General features: G+C 39.1%; 1 protein-coding gene across 5 annotated transcripts in view; it reads left to right on the top strand.

Moving 5' to 3' along the window:
• MAPK12 (mitogen-activated protein kinase 12) overlaps positions 1-14,145 on the top strand; it is a 39,080-nt gene extending 24,935 nt beyond the window's left edge. For 3 of the 5 annotated variants that reach the window (XM_032689255.1, XM_032689258.1, XM_032689257.1), the window contains exons 6-12: positions 966-1,013; positions 5,135-5,249; positions 5,893-5,964; positions 8,009-8,088; positions 8,861-8,939; positions 10,487-10,660; positions 11,464-12,133. In XM_032689255.1, coding sequence (XP_032545146.1) covers positions 966-1,013; positions 5,135-5,249; positions 5,893-5,964; positions 8,009-8,088; positions 8,861-8,939; positions 10,487-10,660; positions 11,464-11,534 — 639 coding nt within the window. In that variant the 3' untranslated portion in view covers positions 11,535-12,133. Of the gene's footprint in view, positions 1-965; positions 1,014-5,134; positions 5,250-5,892; positions 5,965-8,008; positions 8,089-8,860; positions 8,940-10,486; positions 10,661-11,463; positions 12,134-14,114 lie in introns of those variants that run through there. The other 2 variants (XR_004357324.1, XM_032689256.1) reach the window with 2 other exon arrangements.
• The last annotated feature ends 10,655 nt before the right edge of the window (positions 14,146-24,800 follow it).

Here is a 24,800-nt window from a genome sequence, read left to right as displayed (position 1 = left end):
AAAATAATGTAATATAATTATATTTTTATTTTTGCAACTGCTGTGATCATGGTCCAAATTTACCATTGCTTAGTCTTTTTCTAAGCTCCCTCTTGAAGGCCCTTGAATTTATTGATTTCATTAGGTTCTTCACACCAAATTGTTTCACTCTCAGGCCCCTCTGATCTTAAAACATCTTTGTATAAAACAGGCGGATGCCTGTTAAAAAGTTTAGAGATAAGATACTTTTAAACATCTTGTGCTAAAGTGTATCAAACAAAGGTTTGAAAAAGCTGAAGGAAAATTTCTTTCTAAGTCCGTATGTCTGAGTCACTGCTGTTGCAATATCATCTTAGTCATTGCCAGTACTCTTCCCTTTTGCTAAACTGAACAACTTTTGAAGATCATTAGAAGTCCCTACGGTAGCTAAAGAGACTTAAGGGAATACTTTTTTAATGTTGCAGTTCAATGGACTTTGTTAGGAACTTGATTTTCCCACAGAAGAGAGCATAGGATTTTACATAAAATCTCATTTGATTCCTTCAGTAATCCTTCTAAGTCTATCAGGGTATGCAAACTTTATAAAGTATATATTGATATGCAATACGTACAATCCAGAAATATATACCTGAATTGTTAACTTTGTGGTGTTAGTATTAAATGCAGCAAATTTATGGCCAAACCCCACTCATAGAAAGAAAGATGAGTGACCTCCTTCACTGGCAAGTATTCTCCTGACTTATAGCAAAAAAAAAATAGTTGATTTTTCTGGGAAAGGAAATATACTAGAAAAAAACCAAATATATGCAAATTTGTGTCCTTGTTGGTGTGATTTGTTATGACATTGTTTTACCTGTTGCTGTGCAAAATAGGTACATGAAAGCTATAAAACCAGAAAGAAAGACAGAAAGAAAGCAGGAAAGAGTGCTTTATTGTACTTGCTGTAAAATAAAAAAAAATAACATCCATTTGAAATCTGGTTACAGGATCTAAAGCCTGGAAACTTGGCAGTAAATGAAGACTGTGAATTGAAGGTAAGGTATGTTTATTTGAAAAAGCAGTCAGATGTATTAGAAGACAGAAGACATCAGCTGTAGACATGCTAGCTGGTCTCAGTAATGGGCCAGGCTTTTAGTGCATGGTCTTTGAGGAGTCATGGAGAAACAGGGGAACACGGGAAAAAGAAATGGAAAATGATTAGATGGGCAATGGTAACTAACTTGGAAAAAAAATTACAAAACACTTCTCCACACAAATATTTTTCCCATCTGTCTGACTTGCAATATATTATCACCATAATAATTAAATACTTGTTTAAGAAATAAAACCCTAAATAGTGAGAATCTATTTATCCCCCATTTGTATGTCCTTGACTGATGCAAATGTGCAGTTCATGATAACAGCAGAGGTGATGATCAGTTTCTGAGATCATTCTGGAATCAAACACAAGAAATGGCTGTGCCTGAAGCTAGAGGCTTTGCCCAGGATGTCTCAGCTGAAAACATCTAATCCAGACAGGATGTTCCAGGAAGCTTGTACCCAGTGCTAGCAGGGGAGAGATCAGGGCCATCTCCAGGATGTAGAGGATTTCTGATAAGGAAATCAGTGCCACAGGTTATTACATTCATGGCATCATTAGAGTGGTTGCTGACTTGAGTCTCTTCCGGGGGGGTGACAGGCAGTGTAAGAACTGAAACTGCTCCTGTGGGTTTGGTGTTGACAGCAGACCATGCCACAGCTGTTTGCCCACACCAAGGCAAGGTGCATGTCAGTAATAGTAACCTTTTTCCTGTATGATGTGTATGTTGCAATACATACTGGTATATTTTTTTATGCAGTCACTCAACTAAACGTACTTTTCAGCAAAAAATCATTGATGGTTGCAGTCAGATAAGAACTGTAATGGAAAACAGTGTTTATGATATGTTGCAGCTAATCACTTCAGAGAAGAATGAAAGGAATCACATACTGCTCACTGTGAACAAGAATATCTTATTTCTTTGAAAGTGTTTTCTTCTGCATTGTTACAACTATCAGCAGTATCAATTGCATGTAGGCTTCAGTGTATTTTGTAGCAGGAATATATAATTTCTGCTTCATTTTTACTCTTAACTGAAGTAGTAAGAAAAAAATTCATTAAAGGGAGACAATTCTGAATTCAGTCTCTTGTAGTTCACCTGTTAGCTGTTTCTGCTGCTACAATGCAAAGAGGTGCCTTGGATGGCATTTTTTGTCTTATCTGGTTGTTGCTTCCCTGGAGTAGGACATGTATTGGTATGCAGCATGGCTCCCTTTGTCCTACCCATCAGGGCTTTCCTCCAAAGATGGGTTAGAAGGGCAGTGCACACCCACACCCCTTTCCAATATGGAAACTGGGCTTAGCAGGCATGCACCCTTGGAGACCAGGGCTGTAGCACCTGTTGTGGGAAGTTATCTGTTCTGAAGTGTAGGTGTTGCCACTTCCTTGGAAATGTTGTCAGTAGAGTCCATCTGCAGTAGTAATTCTTCACCTTTGCAATATTTGTCACACCAAGCCTCATTCTGAATCGTTGAACTGAAATACTAAACCTGACCAGTTTTGGTTGCAGTTTCTGGCATGTACTGGAAATCTTCCAAAGCCTGTTAGAGTGGATAATATTTGTACTTCAGAAATAATTATGCAATGTACCCTAATCTAGCAAAAATGCATCTATTTGACTGTGTAGAATGACTTTGTTATAAAAAAACCCAAATATTTATTACGAAGTAGGATTCTGTAGTACTCAACACTGTGTATTTTAGGAATATAGCTTATTCTGGTGAGTGTAACCATAGTAGCCTCAGACTGCTTCCAGTCCCCAGTTAATTCTATTCTTGTATTTTAATTTTTTATTAATTTTCAGAATTGCTTTTGTCACCTATCTTCTCTCAGCTCTAGCAATCTCAAAGGCGAGTCAGGGTTTTTCATTTAATTACAAAATCAAGCTGTATCTTCTATCCTGTGCTTGAATTGAATCAGGATTGGCCTATACATCCTCACAAAACAACCATGAATTAGAATGGGTGCTTTTGTGTCTAGATGTGTAATTACATTTAGATCTTATGGCCAAGGTTTCTTCCCTAAAAGAGACACAAGACTTTATGGGAGTGGTTCAGTTATGTGAGAATTTCAGCTTTGAATAAAGATATGGGAAAAGTGACAGTAAAGGGTGCATGAGGAGAAATCACTGCCCTTTCTGTAGTCTCAAAGTTACAAGTTATTTTTGTTATGGTTACTGAAGAAAGTTAGGAAAATTAAGTTTGCTGAGTCGAAGGGGAGCTATCCTTGAGGAGCTGAGAGGGATTTGCTCTTTCTTTCATCATTCACTGATTATAAAAAGGATTTTCTATCTTGTTCTGAAAATTGGTATGTGAAGATAGTTGTTGAAGTGATACCATGTTAATATTAAGTACAAATAAGATATACTTGTTCCTGAGCTTAATGAATATGTAAATGAAAATAAAACATGAAGTTAAAACAGAGCACACAAAAATTCTTGCTGCGTTTTCTACTTTTATAAAATTACAAAACCAAATTATATTTTAGCTGTTTCCAGCTCCACATGTCATAAGCCTTGGTAGAGAAAATACCTAAAAAACTGTGACAGAATAGATGGTACCACATCTGGATTTTGATCTGTTATGCAAAACTTCTAATTTTTTCCCCCCCCTCCCTGCCATGTTACTGGGTAAACAATATGTGCTGAATATGTAGAATAGATTGGAAAGTCATATATAAAAGTGTATTTTGACAGTGCAAATATTTTGAGTCCAGTAAACCTTCAACATCTAAAGAATCAGCCATAATCAAATATATTTTATTGGTAAGGTAAAAATGTCTCCCTTTGCATCCTATTCCTGGTTTTGAATGGATTGGTAATCAGCAGTTATGGGGAAAATATAGAAATGGTATTTCAAGTATGGCAATAAAGATAAGCCATAACATTTTGTACTTTTAATCTATGAGTGAAAATATAATTTTCCTTTCTGTTAGTGCCTGGGAATGATGAAATCATCTTGAAATATTTTAAAATGTTTGTCAGGGAATGATGAAACTATCCTGAAATATTTTAGAATATTTAATTGTAGAGATCATTACAAAAACATCACTCTTGGTATAGTAATACCCAGGTGCTCCTAGTAAAAACTTCTGCCCTGTCTATATACATGTGACACCTGATACACATGGCAACTAATGGCTGTTCATGCAAAGCTGCATATTCGGTTGTCTGTGGGTGACGGTGATTTATTTTGAACAGACTTTACTTGCTCAAGCCCCATGCTTCTTGTTAGAAGCATGAATTTTCTGATAAATACAAACTGATTGTCTTTCCAGGAGTGGAATTTGCTTGCTATTGGCTCCATCTTTTGGCACCATCTCTTAGTGGTCCATGCAGGTGGGCTTTCTTAAGGCAAACTTGGTAGCAGTTGACAAAAGGCCATAACATTCACTTTTAATCTTGCTGCTGTACACGTTGCTGTATCTAGAGATAAATATCTGAGAATCTTAGAAATAAGCTGAATTATACATAACGCTATAAAAAATTGCACTGATCTTGCATTTCTTACAAAAGTTTTTCTGTAGTTGACACTGGAGATTGGGAAAACTCGGTGGCACTAAATGATAACTCCCTACTCTTCTTGCAGATTTTCAGTGTGACCTAGAGGAAGTCTTCCCTTTGTATGATTTACTCATAGAATAGAAATAACAATACCTCCTTACTTCAGAATACTGTTGGAACATACCTTTGAATAAGTGTGCCACCTGGGATATGAGAGCAATGGATACCATCTTAGACAGGCGCTGTTCTGTGGTCAGGGAATTTTTTGCATTGAATGTGTCCATTACCTTTTTAATTAATAATTGATTAATTTATTATTTTCTTTGCTGGATTTGCAGCTTTTGGTGTTGCTATAGGAGTATGTAACTTTAAAAAAAATTGTGCAAAGCTCCTTTCTACCTCTGTCTTGATTTTTAAAGAAAGGACAAGACACTTCAATGAGACAAAGATACAAAAATAAACCAATCTCTGCAGATTGCTCCAGTTTGTTTTTTTTTTATTTTCTACAGTTGTAAAGTCTGGCTGAACTAGATAACTGGTGTCTGATCAGGATATTCTTTGTGCTTTCACTACAGATTCTGGATTTTGGATTGGCAAGGCATACAGACAGTGAGATGACTGGTTATGTGGTTACAAGGTGGTACAGAGCTCCAGAGGTCATACTTAACTGGATGCATTATACTCAAACAGGTCAGCATCTCTTCAGAAGCGTCTTAACAGAGCTAAAGCATTCGCTGAATCAGGCAATATATAAACAACCACTTGTTTCTGAAATGAGTGGGAAAATAGAGGTGAAAATGATGATACAATTACGCAAAATTTCCTTGTAGATAAATTTCAGGTAATCATGTGGTGGTTGTGAGTCTGTGGTTTTATATATATATATCTTCTGAGAGTAACAGAAAGTGCCAAGGTAATTGGAAAAAAGCTATTTAAATGTATACAGATGTAACAGTTTGGTCACTGTTCTTGTGTTCCTGCAAAGATGTGCCGACTGTCACTCAGAGGAATGTGGCAGACGGAGGAAATTCAAATAACACTGGGATAACTGTGGAAGTTTTTGAAAGCATTGAAAATTTACTTCCCACATGCATCTGCCTGTTACTGAGAGACTCACTCTGCATATTATGAGATTATCTCCAGTTTGCTCATTAGAAAGTCTGGTAGTTCTACCTTTGCTGTTCATCATACTTGGCAAGGCACACATTTATTTTATAACAGGCTGTAAAGGTAATTTTTATACTTCTTTAAAATATGTTTTAAATTAAACTTTATGCACATTTAAATGAACAAACATTCTGCAATTTAATGTACCTCTTGGCCTTTTTTTCAGTTGACATCTGGTCTGTGGGCTGTATAATGGCTGAGATGATAACAGGGAGGCCTCTGTTCAAAGGAAATGATCGTATCCTTCATTGAATTTATGATACTAACGTAAGAAAATTATGAGAGGTTCTTGTGTGACACAGTAAGTCTGTTAAAAAATTGATAAGTATAAATTGAAATTAATAGTAAAATGGCTTGCATCTTTCTCAATAAATGATTATTTCATATCTGTACCGCTTTTGCACTTCTGTCAATTAAAATTTGTATTACTGGGTTTTTTCAATAGAGGGGATCTTTGAATCACATCTCAAATCATCAGGTAAAAGGTTCCATGGTAGTAGAAAGGCCATATTTAATTTTTTAGTAACAGATTCTAGAACACTCACAGAAGATTCTGCTGTAGTATATGGCTTATGTGCACAAGCTAGTCCATTTCACGCTTTTTGAGGCTTTCATCAAAAAGTGTTATGTAAGTAACACCTAGTAAAATGTAGATTTACAGAAAACATTTAATCCTATCATTTCATTGCTGAGCAATGAAGAAAATCTTAAGCCATATTTCATCTTCAAGTGATACTTCATTGACAGTAGTAGTTGTAATACTTAATAGGGGACAGTGTTAATAGAAGACAGCAATAATTTTTGACCTTTTTTTTTGTTTGACAGCTCAGCCTAATCATTTTGCACTGCTTTCTCCCTTGTGGAATTGCAGTCAATAAATCACTTACCTACAAATACTTGCAAATTATTTACAGAATCAAAATTGCTTAATTTTAGTTATATTTGTATTTAAGTACTTACATGTAATATTGGGACTTCACTGAATGGATCATATTATTCTCATTTTGTAAAGAAAAACATTTTGTGTTCACCAAAAAAATGGCAGGGACTATGGAAAAATAGACTACATCAGATTTTTTTAGGCTGTACAGGTTTTAAGTATGCATTAGATCTTAACAAGAAAATACTAAAATACCTGTCAAAGAACAGCTTTTGGCTAACACAGCATTTCTCAACTGATGCAAACCTTGTGCATTCTGGTATATAAATAAGAAAATAAATGAGTCAGAATTTTCATGGTGCACCATAAACATGAGAGTGGAAAAGCTAGTATTTTAGTCATACTGGGTTCTGGAGATTTCAGAACTACTGGCTGAAGTTCTGTGTTCCATATTACAAAGGAAATTATCCCAGTATAATAGTCATTGCTGGCCTTTGAGTATATGATTCAGTATTACCTATTGTCAGGGAAATGCTGCCGTGGGTTCAGCTGTGGGTAGGTGAATAAGAAAACACCTAATTTAGAGAATTTTTGTTTTAGAATTCTGAATAGGTTATCCTGCCAACTTGGTACAGATTTTATTTATTTATTTAATTTCATTAGCATTATCCACCATTGCCTTTTTCTGCAGAGGCTGGTGGAATCCTCATGTGCTCTAAGCTCTGATCTAGCTTCTATCTTCTCATCTGCTGCTCTTACCAGAGCAGCAAGCAAATCATATAGCTCTTCTCTGCAGCATTACCGTCCTGTAAATATAGTGTTCCTTCTTTGAAACAGCTAAAACTGTTGCTGACGAATCTGTGGTGGGTTAGGACACAGAAGGTTAGGGAGTCTTCTGATGCCTCACCCCAATGTCTCCAACATCTCAGCATCAAGCTAAGCATGTGGGAAATAAGGAATAATTTTTTTTCCTCTTGATGTTTCTCAGTGTAGAGAAGAACTAATGCAGGCTGATTTCCTCTGATTTTTGTTGGTTATCACACCACCTTATGTTCCCCGTGACTTTTCCTGCCTCTATGTCACCTAAGTATTGGATAGACCAAAGCAGTGTGTGCAATACATGTGTTGATTGTTCATATCCTCTATTACTTTTGGACTGATTTCTGTCAAAATTATAGAAGAGACTTGATAACATTACAAAATTTTGAAGATTATTCAATTATGTGTTCCCAAATTATAGTATTTATTTCAGGTGCTTTCAGTGTCTTTGCCTTTTGCAAGAAAAATGGAGGGCTTTCATATTTTATAAATCTTCTGTTGAGATTTTTTTTTTACTCCAACAGCAAAGAAAAGCATTAATTTTACAGGGTGAAAGAATTTGTTCCTTATTGCTGGTATTCAGATCTGGACCAACTCACAGAAATAATGAAAATAACAGGTACACCAACTCAAGATTTTGTTCAAAAATTGCACAGTCAAGATGTGAGTATTCTGCTTTGTCCATTGGTTTTACTTGTCTTAATTTTACTTAAACCATGTTCAGTTCTTAAACTGGTGGAGATAATATATACTGACTACTGAAATACCCCTGAAGGTACCTCTCTGCCTTGAAATGCTTTACACACCCACAATAGCCACTGGAGATGGGGGTAACACAACAAAAAATTATCAGAACAGTTGAAAAATCTGTATATTTAAATACTTCAAGATTCCAGTGTGTACCATATAAACAGTTGAGCTGATAACTTACTGCTTTTATTGGAAAGGTACTGAAAGCATAAAGATATTCAGAAAACCCAGTTTTTGCAAATGTCTCTGACTGTCTTTCTTGTTCTTATGTGGATGTCCTTCTAGAATCCTCAAGCCCTTACTACAAAGAATCTATAATTATTCTTAGACTAACCGTACAATTTAAATACTAATGAATTACTGTATAAGGTTCACTTCTAGAGATTCCCGTAAACTCACTATGACATTCTTTAAAATTATTCATACATATTTATTCTATTAATATATTAAATATGGAGCACTAATAATTAAAACTTTATAATTTCTAATGGTTTTAAGGCTTGATTTTTTTTTAAAAGTTCTGTTCAGCAAGTAGGTGAATATCATTAGGGTTTATGACACAGAAAAAATGCATGCGTACAGTGTGCTATCAAAGCATTATTGAGTTACCTATTAAGCATATAGTTGATGTTGTCACATTACAAAGGTGGCAATGGTCTAATTTAATATTCATGTTTCTTTTGAGGCAAAAAACTATATCAAAAGCCTCCCAAAAGTCCAGAAGAAGGATTTTGCGTCCATCTTGAAGTATGCAAATCCTTTGGGTAAGACAGTTTGTTCGGATGTGTACAATTTTGTCTTGTGTTTCCATTGGAGGCAGCAGCAGTATCAGTCCTGTGATAGATGATGGAATGGTTCTCGTGCTATTCTATCTCTTGCTTTCCATTATTCATAGTTTTGATTGTAGTGGCTGAACTTTGTGAAGTTTAAACCTTGCCAGGAATCGGTTTCTTAGAAGCACCAAAAAAAGAAGTATCTTGGGATTTAGGTTTCAATCCAGCACCTGCTTATTGGTTTTACTTGAGCAGCTTTCCAAGAGCCCTGGTAGATTAAAAAATTTTCTCTGTATTGTATTTTCCCTGTATTGTTTCTGAAATACAATTCTGAAATCTCAATAGGATCTACAGTTGAAATACAAGGAAATAGAAAGCTGAGATTTTAGTAGTGGAATTAATACATCCCAAGAAACATCTGTGCATTCCTGAGAAGCACTGGCTTGGATTTGATATATATAAACAACCAGAAGAACATACCAAGTGTGCATAACTGTGATATGACCCGAGGTAGCCAGAGCTCTGAGATGACTCTACCCAAATCTTATCAATTTCCCAGTGACCTTAATACTCACAAAGCCAGTTTTATTAGAATATGAATTAGGATAATTGAATCTTTGCAATTTAAGAAGTAAAAATTTTAGTTTCAGATACTGTAGAAATAAACTTGATTAATAAACAGCTCTTACCCTGACTGCATGGTTAGCTCACTGACATTCTCAGCTACAGAAAGCTACACATTTCCATTTAGTTTTTAGGATGTCTCTTCTTATCACTTCTGTGGCCATCTGGCTGCTTCTGATCTGGAAGAGAAGGTTGGAGAGAATACACAACATGGCGAGCAGCAGTTGAAGCATTCTGTCCCACACTGCTGTCTCTACTTCCTTTCAGCTGCTCCACCCAAATTGGGAAAATCCTGTGAGGATAGAAAAACAGAAAATAAATCATTCATCATACCTGTTTACACTAGCCCATTTTGACAGTCTAACAATGGACCTGATCCAAAATCCCCTGGAGGGGAACACACAAGATTTTAATGGATTATTTTGGCTGAGATCAAAACCACATAGCAGATAAGGTCTGAAATTGTATGCATGGACAACTGACTTGTCTTAGTGAACTTCAAAGTGTGATTGGGCTTGGATTTGGTCACGTATGGGGCAGTTCTCATTAGCTGTTCACCTGTTCATTCTGCTGTTCTCAGGTGGTGATGTATCTTAGAACCACAACATGGTGGCAGTGATGAAAGACACCTGGGAAAGCCCCAAGCTCAGTGGTCCTGGAGCCAGAAGCTGAGATATTATATATGTATTGCATGCAGAAGCAAGGGAGCACCTCTGCATTGCATCAGGCTTTGTACACATCCCAGCTTGCTCAAAGAACTATTTGTCATGCAGATGGGCCCCACTGGCTATAGAATGGACACCTCTGCTTTATAACTCCATGTATTTATTTGAAATACCTCCAGGGCGATGTTACTGTGTACAAGTGGAATCAGTTGCGTGATTTGAATACACTGTTTGTTTTCTGTGCAACAGCTGTAAACCTTTTGGAGAAAATGCTGGTGCTGGATGCAGAGAAGCGAATCACAGCAGCTGAGGCTTTGATGCATCCTTATTTTGAACCAATTCATGATCCTGAAGAAGAAATTGAAGCTGAGAAATACGACGACACATTTGATAACATGGATCTTCCGCTAGATGAGTGGAAGCGTGAGTTTAGTTTTGTGATGTTTTTAAAAATAACCAGATTGAAAGGCCATCCAGCAATAGGAATGTTCCCCTTTACAAATTACCTCCTCTGCTTTTGATTGAACAGAGTAAATAGACAGCATTAAGGTAGAGAAACACTACTTATCAAGTTCTGGTAAGTACCAAGTTCTCCTGGGATGATCCCCAAAGGTTTCTTCTCTGCCTCCTAACATAGGCTCTCCTCCTTCTCCTCCTTCTTCATGCATCTGTCCTCCCATCTTCTGCAACATAGAAAAGAACCTATTTCTGTAACATGCCTTCCAGTGGATAGGACAGGCAAACAGATTCTTTGACTGCTGGCTCTATTGGACTGCGATGGTTGCTGGCCTTAAAGTTAGGTTCTCTGAGGGAGAGAAAATGTATCTATGTCAGCAAAGATTTGTCTGAATCTTGTTTTCATCTAATGCCTGATGTTTGTATTTTGCCTTTTAAGTGAGGACCTGACTTTTAAAGCTGATGTGCTCAGTAGGTCTTCCTGATGATATTGCCCACTATACTCTAAAGTCAATGCTCGCATCCTTTTGAAAGCACCTATACCATTTCAGTATGAGGCTGCTTCTTCAAATCTGAAATGGTGAAAAAAATGATCCTTGATTCCCTTACTTTTTGTACTCTTTCTCTCTTTTTGCCTGAAGAGGTCTCTCTCTTCCTGAGCTAGATCAGAGCCCAGTCATGCCTGGGGGTTGTACCTTGCTTATTCACTTTTGTGCAGCTCCTTTTCTGATTGGACCAGCAACACTATCATCTATTCTGTTGTTTTCCAGGTATTACACATAAAGAGATACTGAACTTCAAGCCACCACAGACATCAGACTCAAAGGAGACAGCAGTGTAATTGTATGACTCAATCTTTTCAAAGCTCTGAAGAAAGCAGGAAAGTTGTAAATGTTTCTGACATTTCAGGTGTATAAAACTTTATAAATAAACTGTACGTAATCTGTTTCATCTACACTGTAAGAAAGAGCACTGTTTTTTACTCTGCATATGGAAGTCAGTGCCTTTGGGAGTAGCATTTCAAAAATATCGAGAAACTTATTCCTGCCTACAACTTCTTCCTTCTGCACATAAGGATTCAGACTGCAGTAAGCTCAGTGCTGTCCTCAAAAGAGCAGGTGGGACTAATTCTTCAACTCAGAGACCACAAGAGCACAAGTTATCCCCCCAAGCAACCTAAGACCCAGAGTGTGTCAGAGATGTGCTGTGATTGCTCTCCAAGGGCACTGAACCATCTTAAATGCAAGAAGTATTCATGTGATTTCCTCTGGAATATTTCACTCTGTTAAGAAGCCTGGGAATGCTAATCATCTTCTGCTACCTCAGCAACTGCAGCAACTGCAATGGGTAGCAGAGACACAGCCCAAATGAATGCCTGTGTCCCCTGTCCTATGTGAGTGGAAGAGAACCTGATCTCCAGACAGATCTGGGCAAGAGGCAGAAAAAGCAGGGAAGTGCCAATGTGGATATAGTCTATCTGGACTTCAGAAAAGCCTTTGACACAGTTTCTCACAGCATACTCCTGGATAAGCTGACAGCTCACGGCTTGGACAGGGGTGCTCTCTGCTGGGTTAAGAACTGGCTGGAGGGCCGGGCCCAGAGAGTGGTGGTGAACGGGGCTGCATCCAGTTGGCGGCCGGTCACTACTGGTGTCCCCCAGGGATCAGTGTTGGGCCCAGTTCTGTTTAATATCTTTACTGATGATCTGGATGAGGGGATTGAGTCCATCATCAGCAAATTTGCAGATGACACCAAGTTAGAGGGGAGTGTTGATCTGCTGGAGGGTAGGAGGGCTCTGCAGAGGGACTTGGACAGGCTAGATAGATGGACTGAATCCAGTGGTATGATGCTTGACAAGACCAATTGCTGGGTCCTGCTCTTTGGCCACAACAACCCCCATGCAGCACTACAGGCTGGGGACAGAGTGGCAGGAGAGCGAACAAGCAAAAAGGGACCTGATGGACAGGAAGCTGAACATGAGCCAGCAGTGTGCCCAGGTGGCCAAAAAGGCCAATGGCATCCTGGCCTGTATCAAGACCAGTGTGGCCAACAGGTCCAGGGAAGTGATTCTTCCCCTGTACTTGGCACTGGTTAGGCTGCACCTCAAGCTCTGTGTCCAGTTCTGGGCCCCTCAGTTTAGGAAGGATATGGAGGTGCTTGAGCATGTCCAAAGAAAGGCAACGAAGCTGGTGAAGGGACTGGAGCACAAGTCCTATGAGGAGAGGCTGAGGGAGCTGGGGCTGTTTAGCGTGGAGAAGAGGAAGCTCAGGGGAGACCTCATCACTCTATACAACTACCTGAAAGGAGATTGGAGCGAGGTGAGGGTCGATCTCTTCTCCCAGGCAACCAGCAGCAGGACGAGAGGGCACAGCCTTAAGTTGTGCCAGGGGAGGTTTAGATTAGACATTAGGAAGAAATTCTTTACAGAGAGAGTGATCAGACATTAGAATGGGCTGCCCAGGGAGGTCATGAATTTGTGGTCCCTGGAGGTATTTAAGAAGAGACTGGATGTGGCACTCAGTGCCATGGTCTAGTTGACAAGATGGCGTTGGGTCATAGGTTGGACTCAATGATCTCAAAGGTCTTTTCCAACCTAGTTGATTCCGTGATTCTGTGATTCAATGTCCTAGATTTTTTTTTAAAGTAACCAGTGTAGCAGGACAAGATTTTACAAACAGAGTAGGTAGTCACTGCATATACACTCATTGTCAAGGTATATCATAGTTTTCTCTAAATACAGTGCAGTCTGTATAACAGACTAGGGTTCAAGGATTTCCAGGGAGAAATTCTTCAGACTTTCTAAAATTTTGTAAGCTCTAGCATCTTTGTATTGAAATTATCATCAGGAAAATACATATTCCCAGAGTACGTACTGGTTACAGAATCAGCAGTGCTGATTTTAGAAATAAAACTGCATACAGGTCACATTATAGAAAATGAAATGAGGACCAAGATGCTGCACTGCACCTGTTCATTGGGAATACCTGCGCCAAATGGTTTTGGTTACAGTGTACAAAGCTGTTACCAGGTGCAGAGTAACAATTATTCTTTTTTTTAGCCTTTTGAACTCATCTTACTTGGAAAAACCTTCAGACCTTCTATTGTGAGGTGCCTTACCAGAAGGAGTCAGCTTCCTGATGGGATAGATCAGTTACACGCTTCATGAATTCCTCGTTACTGTTCTCTTACTGACATAGGCTAGTCAGCACCTTTATGAACTAGGTGCTTAGTTCATAAAGGTCTCTGAGAGGTAGGAAAAAGCAACTGGCAAACCTTTCTGAAGAATTTCTATGAGAAATTTCTTGTCTTTCTTAAAGGAAATGGCTTTACAATTGACTGTTTGGATATGGGTTATTCCCCATGTAATATGCTGGTGTGCACATCCACTGGTCAGATTATGTGAGCAATATGTCTGTTCTAGAACAAGCAGCAGTCACAAGTATTGGGGCCATGTTGCTGAGAACTCAGCTGCGCTGGGCAGGACACGTCTCAAGGATGAAGGACCACCGCCTCCCTAAGATCTTGCTTTATGGTGAACTTGCCACCGGCTGCTGCATGAGAGGAGCCCTGAAGAGGATATACAAGGACTCCCAGAAACAACATCTCAGCCTTGGCCATATTGATCAACATAACTGGTCTACTCTGGCCTCCAATCAGGAGGTCTGGAGACACACCATCTATAACGCTGCTGCTTCTTTTGAGAACGCACGCAGGATCTCTCTCGAGGAGAAAAGACAACGCAAAAAGAATCATGTCTTGCCGATACCACCTAAGGAGTCTTTCTGCTGTGCCTTTTGCAACCGGACTTGTCTATCTCATATTGGCCTCTTTAGCCACCAGCGCACTTGTAACAAACGTGGGTAGAGCCCTTCCCAAATCTTCGTTCGCGAAGCCCAGCCATGATGATGAGCTGGGGTGTATTACTACTAAGTGAAACATATGTGAAGGAAGGCATTTGACCTTAGCAGGTAGTAACTGGAAAAGAAGTAAGAAATTACTTGGAGTTTTTTGCTTTAATATCCAATATAAACCATAAGTTTAATCAAGGCATAGTTATTCTGTTTCTTTCAATGAATGTTTAAGTTAAACACCTGTAAATACTAGCATTTGTTTAAAAATTGTGATGAGCATTGATTAGCTGAGATGGACACCTAGAGAGACTAAATAGTAACAGAAACCCTGACTACATGTATTTGACAAGTCATTAAAAACTACAGTTTCAGGAATGCATGAAAAAACAACAATCATAGAATGTAAATTGAATCAAAACATTTTTCCACACTACAGAACGTGGAGGAGGGCACCCTTAAGAGCCATACCCCATTTTGCCCTATGGACTTTCTGCTTGGTCTACACTTCTATTTTAAATAGGAGCTTTATTTTTTACAGAATATATGTGCTCTCAGGATTGTGGTCTGTGGTCCTCTTAAAAGTCATGGGAGAAAAATGCCTATTGAAATTAGTGGGCTGGATAGAGCCTGCCAATGGAAAATATCAAAAACTTATTTGAAAATGTTGCCCCTATATTTTAAATGGAATTCAGTGTCCTAAATTCTAGTAAATGCCTTGAGTCTGGAGATGATGCAGACGGCTCAAACGTTAGTCAGACTTGGAGGGAGCATTTTTTAATTGAAAAACTCCTTTGCTTTGTCTTCCTAAATGTCAGTGTTTCAGTGGGCATTTTCACTTCCCCACCTTCACTTTAGTAAAGTCAAGCCCTAAAATCCTCTATTGGCTGAGGCGAACTTTTCCCCTCTCTTAACTTAGCATTGTAGAGGCAGCTAGCATGCACAAGAAAGACATAAGAAGGAAATGTTAGTTTTTCTAGATACTGGAGAAATACAGAACTCTTAAAATAACTGAAGAGAACACCTTGATCCATATTCAGCAAAGATGGAAGCACTGCTCTGCTGTCTTGTCAGCAAACAGTCCGGAAGGTAAAATAACAAATGTGGAAAGTTTGTCACATCATGACAAGAAGTTTCTGTGAAGAGATTGAAATCTGCAGAAATGTCTCCAAATGGCAATAGAGATTATCAGTATAAATAGCTCATTAAAAGAATTGGGAAGTGAAAGCAGAAATATTTTGCATGGGAAGCAGCTGCTACTCCAAAGGGAGAGACAACATTTCCTAAGTTCCTTTTTGCTATTTCTACTGGTGCTAAGCAACTCAGGAATAAGAATCCAATTTCTGTTTGCCTTATAGAGAAATGTAAATACATTCTGCATGGACTTGAAATGTATTGTGACAAATAAAGTTGGGGAGTTTGGTTTTTGCATAATAATGGTCTTATTTTCCTCATATGTATTCCCAAATGTATAATAAGTCCTGAAAATATTGTTTTCTGTAAAGGGAACTGTATGAAACTAATATTGTAGGTATATTTTATGTAATATGAACTGCTGATGTAGGTTCTTTTGGCAGTCAGTCAAATGCTAACCTTTCTTCCATTTTCAAAACTTGAAGACAACCACAGAGCTGATCTGACTGTACTGCTGCCATCTAATTATTTCTTACAGCATCTCGGATTTTACCAGACATCTCTTTGTTCTGAAGGTGGGGGTTTCAGTCCTCAAATGCAGTTGTATTTCTCAACCTGATTTTAAAAGACAAAGTCAGATTGATAGTCATCCAGTATATACATCTTTAGTGGGAAGTTTGAGTTAACAGAGTTCCAGTAGGATATATGGGATCCATGTGCCCCCTGACTGTTTTAAAGCACTTAAGTATTAGTCTCTATTGCACTGAAGATTTATCATTCATGTTGAATTTCAATAATGTGTTATTATGGGTCAGATGTGGCTCAGAACTTCACTTCTTGATGATTTGGTTTGGTTTGGTTTGGTTTTTTTAATAAGATAACACTGAGGAATGTGCTAATGTGTCCTGCAAAACCTGCTCTGAAGATGTACTTTTTTCTTCATTTGGCGTTACCGGGCACATGAGATGGGTGGGATTCTTTGAGCTTCCTACTTTCTGATCCGCTGTTCAAATACAAATACCATTTGCTTCTGGTCTGCTTCAGCTAAGGTTATCAGAGAATAAAGCATCTGTTAGATGCTGTCATTCACTGAATCTTGGTATGACATACCAATGTATTTTGATGGTCCCTGCAGGTGCCACAGAAAAGAATAGGGGCTCAAAACACCTGCTGTCTCTCTGCTGATTAATTCTCCATCTCCTGCATGCACTGAAGGCAACTGGTTGTATAAGTCAAACAATACCAGAAGCGGTTTTGTGCACAGCAGCACCTAAAATCTCCTCCTAAGTCTTCTTTAGAATTCAGAAGTCTGAGTTGGATAAAGGGAGAAGGACTTCTATCATAGACACTCCTTGAAACTGCATGAATTACCACTTAATAAGCAGCTCTTGTGCACAGATTATTTGCAGCCTGTGGGATAGTAACATAATGGTCTGAAAACTTCATCTTCACCTAACAACCACCTGCAGCGCTGTGGCATGGGAGTGATGCATGTTTTTTAGCTACCAGGATCAGCATCCCACTGTAAGGAGTAAATGAGGACAAGGAAAGTGTTTTAAGGATTCAGAATTTTTGTCTGCTGCTATCTTGCTCTGTAATGGGAGTTTCTCTATGTTTCTCTTCATTGTATTTCCAAGCTAGAGTTTTCTAGTTCTCTCCATGGTCTGCTTCATCAGTAATATAAAATAAATAAATATTTAATAAGCAGTGAGGTGCATTTCCCAGCTAAGTTAGAGTGATCAAGGCATGTGGCTCTTACACCTTACATTGAAGCATTTTTAATGTGCTGTTATCTTTGAGAAGTGAAAGAGGCAGCTGGTGAAGCAAACAAATGAAATGTAGGGAAAGAAATTGCTTGGGTCCTGTTTGAGAATGCTCTCAGTTTTGCTATGGAGAGTCCTGGGAGCACGTGCTCCTAGGGGGTAGGTGAAACCTCTTGCTGTGTTTGCGTGGTGCCTGCAGCCATGAGGCTCTTGTCGGAGTGACACAACACAGCTAAAGTGATACCAACACAGCTAAAGGCTGCTACCTAATCCAATTCAGCCTGATATTAATGAGAAATTCATTATTACTATAATGGTAATATTACCACAGGTTGTAACAATAAAATTATGCTGCTCAGAAAGCCACGGGCTTTTTGTCCACTGGGGGCCCTGGGCTAAAGCAGCTTTTTTTCAGGCATTTTAAAAGGCTCATTTGTACACAACAGAGTTCCTGCTGCCAAGTAGTACCACTTTGGCATGGGTCCTGCCATTTTGCTGTTCCTAGGAAACCTCTTACATTTTTGGTTTTGAGTCATGTTTGAGTTTCCTTTTTCATAAAAACTTTAGTGTGCTACTGTAAAGAGAAAAAATACGGCCAAGAAACGTAATCAGCAAACCTCAAGTTTTCTCCAAAGCAATAGATGCAGCAAAGTGCTGCAGGCATGGTTCATTTATTAGCACTAGCATGGCCACAGAGCCAAAAGTGCCTAGAAAATTGTGCTCAGCCCAAACTGGTGGGTGCATACGACAGTTGTTTCTTTGTCTGTTGTGCTCTAGCCATAAAAGAATAACAACACAGCATTTGTGAAGTAGTTGTTTGGGAAAGTGTGATGGTGATGGTGAGCTCTGTTGTAAGGGTTATGAGAGCATCCCCAGGGGCTCATGGAGGTTTGGCTGCTGGGGCTGGAGGCCAGCTCAGAGCTGGTGCAGCCAAGGGTGGCCCCTTCCACATGGTGACTCTGGGGAGAGGCTGTCAGGTTCTGTGGGGCCAGACCCAGATGGGAGGAGCTGCTTCCAGCTGAGGATCTCACCTTGGCCCTGCCTGAACTGCAGCTCCTCACCACCCCACAGCCATGTGACTGGCCATGGGTCCCACCAAGCCACCTCCACTTGCAGATGGATGTCTCAGCCTGGCCTGTCCTCATCCCCAGGGAGGTCCCCCAAACCAAGTGCTGGGGCTGTCCCCTGCCATCTGTCCCAACCTAGGTATGGTAGTTTACATTAAAATAGGATCAAGTTGAAAAGATTTATTACCAGTGTTCCATAATAAATAGAATTAACTGTTGCCTAAAAGAACTGAGGGAAAAAAAACCTCTAGGCCCAGTTAGGTAGGAGATAAGATAAGAAAGTAGAAGTTTTAATGAGCCACCAGGCTCTGGGAATACAACTGTCGCACGCGCGCTTTCGATCCAGGTGCTACAATTTTATAATGACGTCCATCCAATCCCCGCTTGTCCAGCCCCCAGTTCTGCCCTGTTCTGCCCCTCGGCACACCCCTTTGGGAATTGAGTCTGGGGGACTTTAGGACCCCTCTTTCATCATCTTCCTCTTCATCACAGCACCTACAGTCCTTGGAGGCCCTCCAAAGTCCTGGGTTTGAAGGTCATTGTCTGTGTGATATCTTATTGTCCAGGCCAGGGTGCAGCTGTTCTTAAACAGAATGAAGGACTGCCTTGAGGGAAGTCTAAACAAGCGAACGGAATTAACGGAATTTTGAGGGAGCGATATGGAATGGGGCAACAGTGTTGGGAAAATGTGTAAACTACTGTGCTAAAGGGTGAGGGATATAATATGGCTACTTTAAAATCTACATTCACTACATAACTACTTCTAAAGTCTATAAAAATTAAAAAAAAATCAAAAACTCTAAGCCAACAAATATATATTTCCCTGCCATTGGCAGATCTACTGTAAGTTGCTTTGAGTCTCTCATTTGGACCAAGTAAGTGTCATGACAATATCATAAATAAAATTTTTCATCCCTAATCTATTTGTACAAAAGATAATGATGAGCTAGGAAAGCAAATTACTGCAAGAGAACACAGATTTGCTGTAAAAAAAGAAAAGACAACACAGAAGGATTTTTTGAAGGCATTACTAATATTTTAAATAAACAGATACATCAGAGAAGTAAAACCACAACAGTGAGAATGTTATATATGCTGAGATCGAGTCCTGCCTGCTAGCAGAGTGGGAGAGCTAAGTCATCAGGGGTACAAATAAATCCCAAGTCTCATGTCACATTATAGACTTTAAGCATGACTCCCCTTATGGCTTCCAAACACTCTGATAATGCTTTACATTCAGGTTGTTGAATTATCAGAACAGGTGTGAAACTATGGCCATATGAAAATTATATTAATATTATATTTAGATAAAATATTTGGAAATGCTAAAATTAGTGTGATTCTCTTCAGAAACAGCTCCTTTTAACTATAAATTTCTATAGCTACTCAGTATTGCCATTGCAAGTCTTTAAAACAGAATATTAACTACTTTTCCTTAGGTTTCTCAATGGGTTTTATAGCCTTTTATATCTTATGGCTGGATTAGTGGTTTTGATCAACTGGATTTGATATGATTAAAGTTATTAACTTGCTACATGTCTTCTAGCTCTTGAATTGCTTTCCGTAGCTAGTGTTTGGTACCATTAATTATTTGTATAAAGAGAAAATTCACTTTATGCTGTAGCCTCAGATCTCAGGAGTGGGGTAGAGCATGACTCCCGTGTGAAAATGCTAAGGAAAGGCTAAAGAGCTGAGCCCAGCAAGCAGAAAGCATCACTGTGTCCCAAACACTGGCTTGCCTTAATGTGCAAGCTCATCCCAGTGGATGCCTTAGGGTTAATAAAATTTTCTCTAATATGTTGATATGACATCATCAGCTGGTTCATACATCTTTGCAGATCAATTAGTAGTTTTAAAGATGGCTAAATCTCTTTCTTCTTGTCCAGGCATGTCAGGCCTTAAAAAACATGGGCATGACAATAAGGCTGCTTGTGAAGAGCCTGTGCCAGAAATGGTCCTTCTCTCTTGGAAAGGAGAAAAATGAAAACTTGGATGTAAGCAAAATTTGAAGCACTAATTCCCCTCTTTTTTTTTTTTTTTTTTTTTTTTTGCTAGTGTTATCTACTCAAGTACTATTATTACCAAGCAAATCAAATGCCACTAATCCTCAGAGAAAGAAATAGCCAAGGGAATGTTCTCACATGTGTGGACATGGACTCAAGCTGGCTTCTCCCATGGGAGTGCTGAGACAGAAGCGTTGTAAGGACTCCAGTAAGCACAGGGACAGAAGTTGTTTGTTCCCTTTAAAGATTGGCATATGATCCTTTGCTGGAGCCAAGATAACAGGACAAGGTTGCTCTATTCAGCTAACCCTATGGCAGGGAAAGCACCTCCCATGCTGAATCATTTTTAATATCATGGACCAAACCCAAACATTTTATAGAACATCCTGAAAGATAATTGACCGAAAAGAATGGAATGAGTGGCCTGGTGTCCACCTTTGTCAGCCTTGCTTACATCAAGGTATGCCATGAGAACTGCACCGACATCAGTAAGATATATTCTAGTACTGAGCATAAGCAAAACAGGCAGAATCTTGGCTTCCAGGGTATAGTCATGGGTTATGAAAACTGTCATTGCCTTCCTTGGGTACAGGATCAGTCAGCCAGTAACTCCAGTACTTCTGTTTCATTTTCCTAGAATATCAGAAAGAAAAATGTTACTCAGCATGAAGAGAAATACATAGTATTTTCTCTGGATGTTTCTAAAAATATTTTTCTCTCTTAGCAAGCAAAACAAAGGTCTCCTGGCCTATTACAATTAACATTAGTAATGCTGTAGTAGAGATGTAGATGTAACAAGGCAAGGTTTATGGGGAGTGGCGACAGCTTTTATCAGACAGACATAAGAGCAGAGGAAAAAAGGCTAAGGAAGCTGTCAGGCAAGCATGCTCCTTTTAAGGTCTGAAAGGAGGACTACAATCACAAATCCTTCATCATTGGATGCCTTACAGCCCAATTTCAAAACACCTTCCCCTCTAAACTATTTGCTCATCTGTGGTTTCCATAATGAAAAGAGCCTCCTGTGGATAGAGTTATCAATCTTTGATCAGTGCAACCAGCATGAAACCCTTAATGCTATTTAGAGAATGAAAATGGATCCTAAGACTAAAAACAAATCAGCCTGTCCTCTCTAACCTTAAATTTAATTATTTCTCTGGTTGTGCCTCCCTGAGCTTCATAAACTAATTAGAAGTAAACCATTCAGGTACTGTTTGATTTTGAGCCATTTCTAAATGATTGCTTTACAATTTTTCCTTATTTATTCAACCCTTCGTGTTGTGTACCTATTTAGGCTGGATTAATCTCTGTTTCATTTCCCAGTAGCTCCACTGGGAGAAAATGATTGCCCTGTGATGAAGGTAAAGGGCTGTGAAAGTCAGGTGACCTAATGTTTTGCAGGCAGGCCAGCATGGTCTGCATCCAGATTAGCAAATGGGTGCTGGAGTCAGGAACCTTCTAATCCTGGCCTGCTGGCTGAAGAGCTCTGCCCAGGTATTGAAATCCAAATAGGGTTTAATCATTGGGGTGGAGACTCCTTTATCAGCGAATTTCTCTTCGAGATAGGATAATAGAAACCAAATGTCTTTGATGTCAACAGAGGCAATGTGTGCAATACAAAGTAGCAAAGCACTGAGAAAGGAAAGGACCCTGCGGTCTGCCCAAAGGCCTAAAGAGAGAGTCTATGCTTTCTGTTTGAAGACTGATTTGTGGTTTGTTTTGGTTTGGTGGTTTTTTTTTTTTAAATTGAATTCCCCCCCTTCGCAGAGGATTTAAAGTCTGTCATGAATACCGATGGGGCTGTCCCACATAAAGGAGCGGTGGGGATGAAGTGGTTGATTCCGTGACTGTCAGGCCTGCTGTGGGAATGATTGTGGCTACATGAATGTTCTCTATAGGAGCAATTGCTGAGGTTTTGCACATTTTGAAGGCCCAGCATCACAGCATCACAGAAGGCACTATGCAACCCTGTTAGGTGCATATAAAAAGACTTGCTTTTACCTAACTGTTCTAAATTTCTTCTCAGACGGACAAGACTTACAGACTATTTATAGAGATACTATCCCTGTATGACAACAGAGAGAAAATCATAAAAGTTCAATTCAAAAAGTAGTGTCTGTGAAGCCATTATCACATTTGAAGTCTAGAGCTGCCCATGATGATCCAGCTAATGCTTAGCATGGTCCTGCCAGTTGCCTGCTGCAGTGCTGTGCTCCTGCTCTCTCTGACTTCCTTTACACAGAGGTCTGATTTGGCTAAGCATTTCTAATCAAAACAAAAGGCTGTTTGTGGCTTCGTTTATTTAACCTTGAAAAATGTTTTGAGTTCCTTGATACACAAGAAATACTGGAGAAAAGTAGATTAGTGACAGCTACAACAGCAAGTGTGTCTGTGCCTTTTTGCAGAATAAGAAGGTGCTTTAAAGGCTCCAGAGGGCTCTCTTTTGGGGTCTTATTTGTCCAGATGATGTGTATAAGGGAATATCTAAAGCAGGGAGAGTGAAAACAAAAAGTATTCACATCTTCAGTGAGTACTCTTTTACGCTTTGAACTCATAGTTTATGGCACAGAACATAAAAGAACTATTCCCATCAAATAGTTGTATGGCAGTCATTTGTATACCATACCCCTATGAATAAACACACTAATTTGTAAAGCAATTACTCTTGTAAATAATTTGTAATTGCCACAATTAAAAATAGATTTTTCTCATATTTTCTCAGAATCCCAACAAGTTTTGGAATATTGACTATACACACATTTGAGTTCAGGACACAATTATTACTTTTAATTAAAGTTTAGTATGCATATTTGTACTTGAGTGAAGAAGTCTGCAAATGCTTTTGGGTAAAAAACCCAAAATAATAAATCTCTTCACAAAACTACACTAATGTAGAAGCTTAAAAATAAAGGTTAGGATTTATCCAGAAAATATATTTTCATTTTAAATCTTTTTGTCCTTAAAAACAAGATGAGTCATGGTTTGGAAAGCAGTTTATAACAAAAAAAACCTGCCAGGATTCTAATGATCAGAATCTCAAATTCATGTCCAGGGTGTAACTTTGACTATTTCTTGACAAATATTCAGTTTTGTCTCAGTTCACCAAAAACATTTGCAACAGGAATATTTGCTTTGATTATTTAGATTTAGATACATTTTCAGTGCCTGGAAAGAGATTACATTCTACCATCGAGTTGCACCACGGTAGGTTTACATTGGATATTATGAAATATTTCTTTGCAGCCTGCTGCAAATGTGGATAGTGCCTTCACAAATCTTCGTTCGCGAAGCCTAGCCATGATATCACACGTTGGAACAGGCTGCCCAGGGAAGCGGTTGAGTCTCCATCCCTGCAAGTATTTAAAAGATATGTAGATATGGTGCTTAGGGACATGGTCTAGTGGGACTTTGCAGTGTAAGGTTTATGGCTGGACTTGATGATCTCGAGGATCTTTTCCAACGTGAATGATTTTATGATTCTATGTTCATTATTCAAGAAAAAAAAAAACCTGCTAATTCCAGAGGGAATTTTGCTTAAAGAAGATTTGGCCATAATATCTAATTCAGATATTTGAAGCACATCTATGTATTTGTGAAACTTTACAGACATTATTTAATTTTGCTTATTTAACAAATTATTTAGGTCGAAGTTTGCCTTTTAAACAGAGTCTTCAGGTTCGCTGATTTCCATGATGTTAAAGTGAAGAAAGCCTGGTCTGCTTTGTGCTCTTAAAACCTCAGATGCCTAAGCGTGTCCGCCGGGTGGCTGGGGTACATAGAAGTTGGATGCACAATACTGCCAAGTGACTTAAAAGGAATGGGCTCCAGGCATGCTGGAGTCAGCGGAGCACTCACACGGGGTTTTACTTGCTTAACTGATAGAGCTATCTCCAGTGGCAGCCAGAAGCCAGACATAATTTTCAAGACTTAATGTGTTTCCATCTTATCTTGATGATGGGTAGTTGGCTACAGACCACAGACAAAGAAAGAATCGGGGGGGCGGGGGGGGCGAGGTGGGGAGATGTAGACAAGATGACCCTGTTTACTTTCTCAATGGACTACAAATAGTTGGTACGTACTTGCTGTTTACTTATAGCCCAAACGGCTGTTCCTCTGTCTCCCCGTGAAACAGTTAGAGCCTACTTGTACTCCCTTTTGTTAACAGAGATTTGGAAACATTCGGTGAGCTCTCTGTTTAACCTCAGTTTTATTTCATTTGGAGCTGCTTGTGACGGAAAATACATAAGAGGAGATTCAGCTATGATAAAAATTTGATAGAAAACCAACATCAGCCC

Source organism: Chiroxiphia lanceolata, chromosome 5 (assembly GCF_009829145.1).
Source record: "Chiroxiphia lanceolata isolate bChiLan1 chromosome 5, bChiLan1.pri, whole genome shotgun sequence".
Classification (NCBI taxonomy): domain Eukaryota; kingdom Metazoa; phylum Chordata; class Aves; order Passeriformes; family Pipridae; genus Chiroxiphia; species Chiroxiphia lanceolata.
This window is presented reverse-complemented; position numbering and strand designations above follow the sequence as displayed.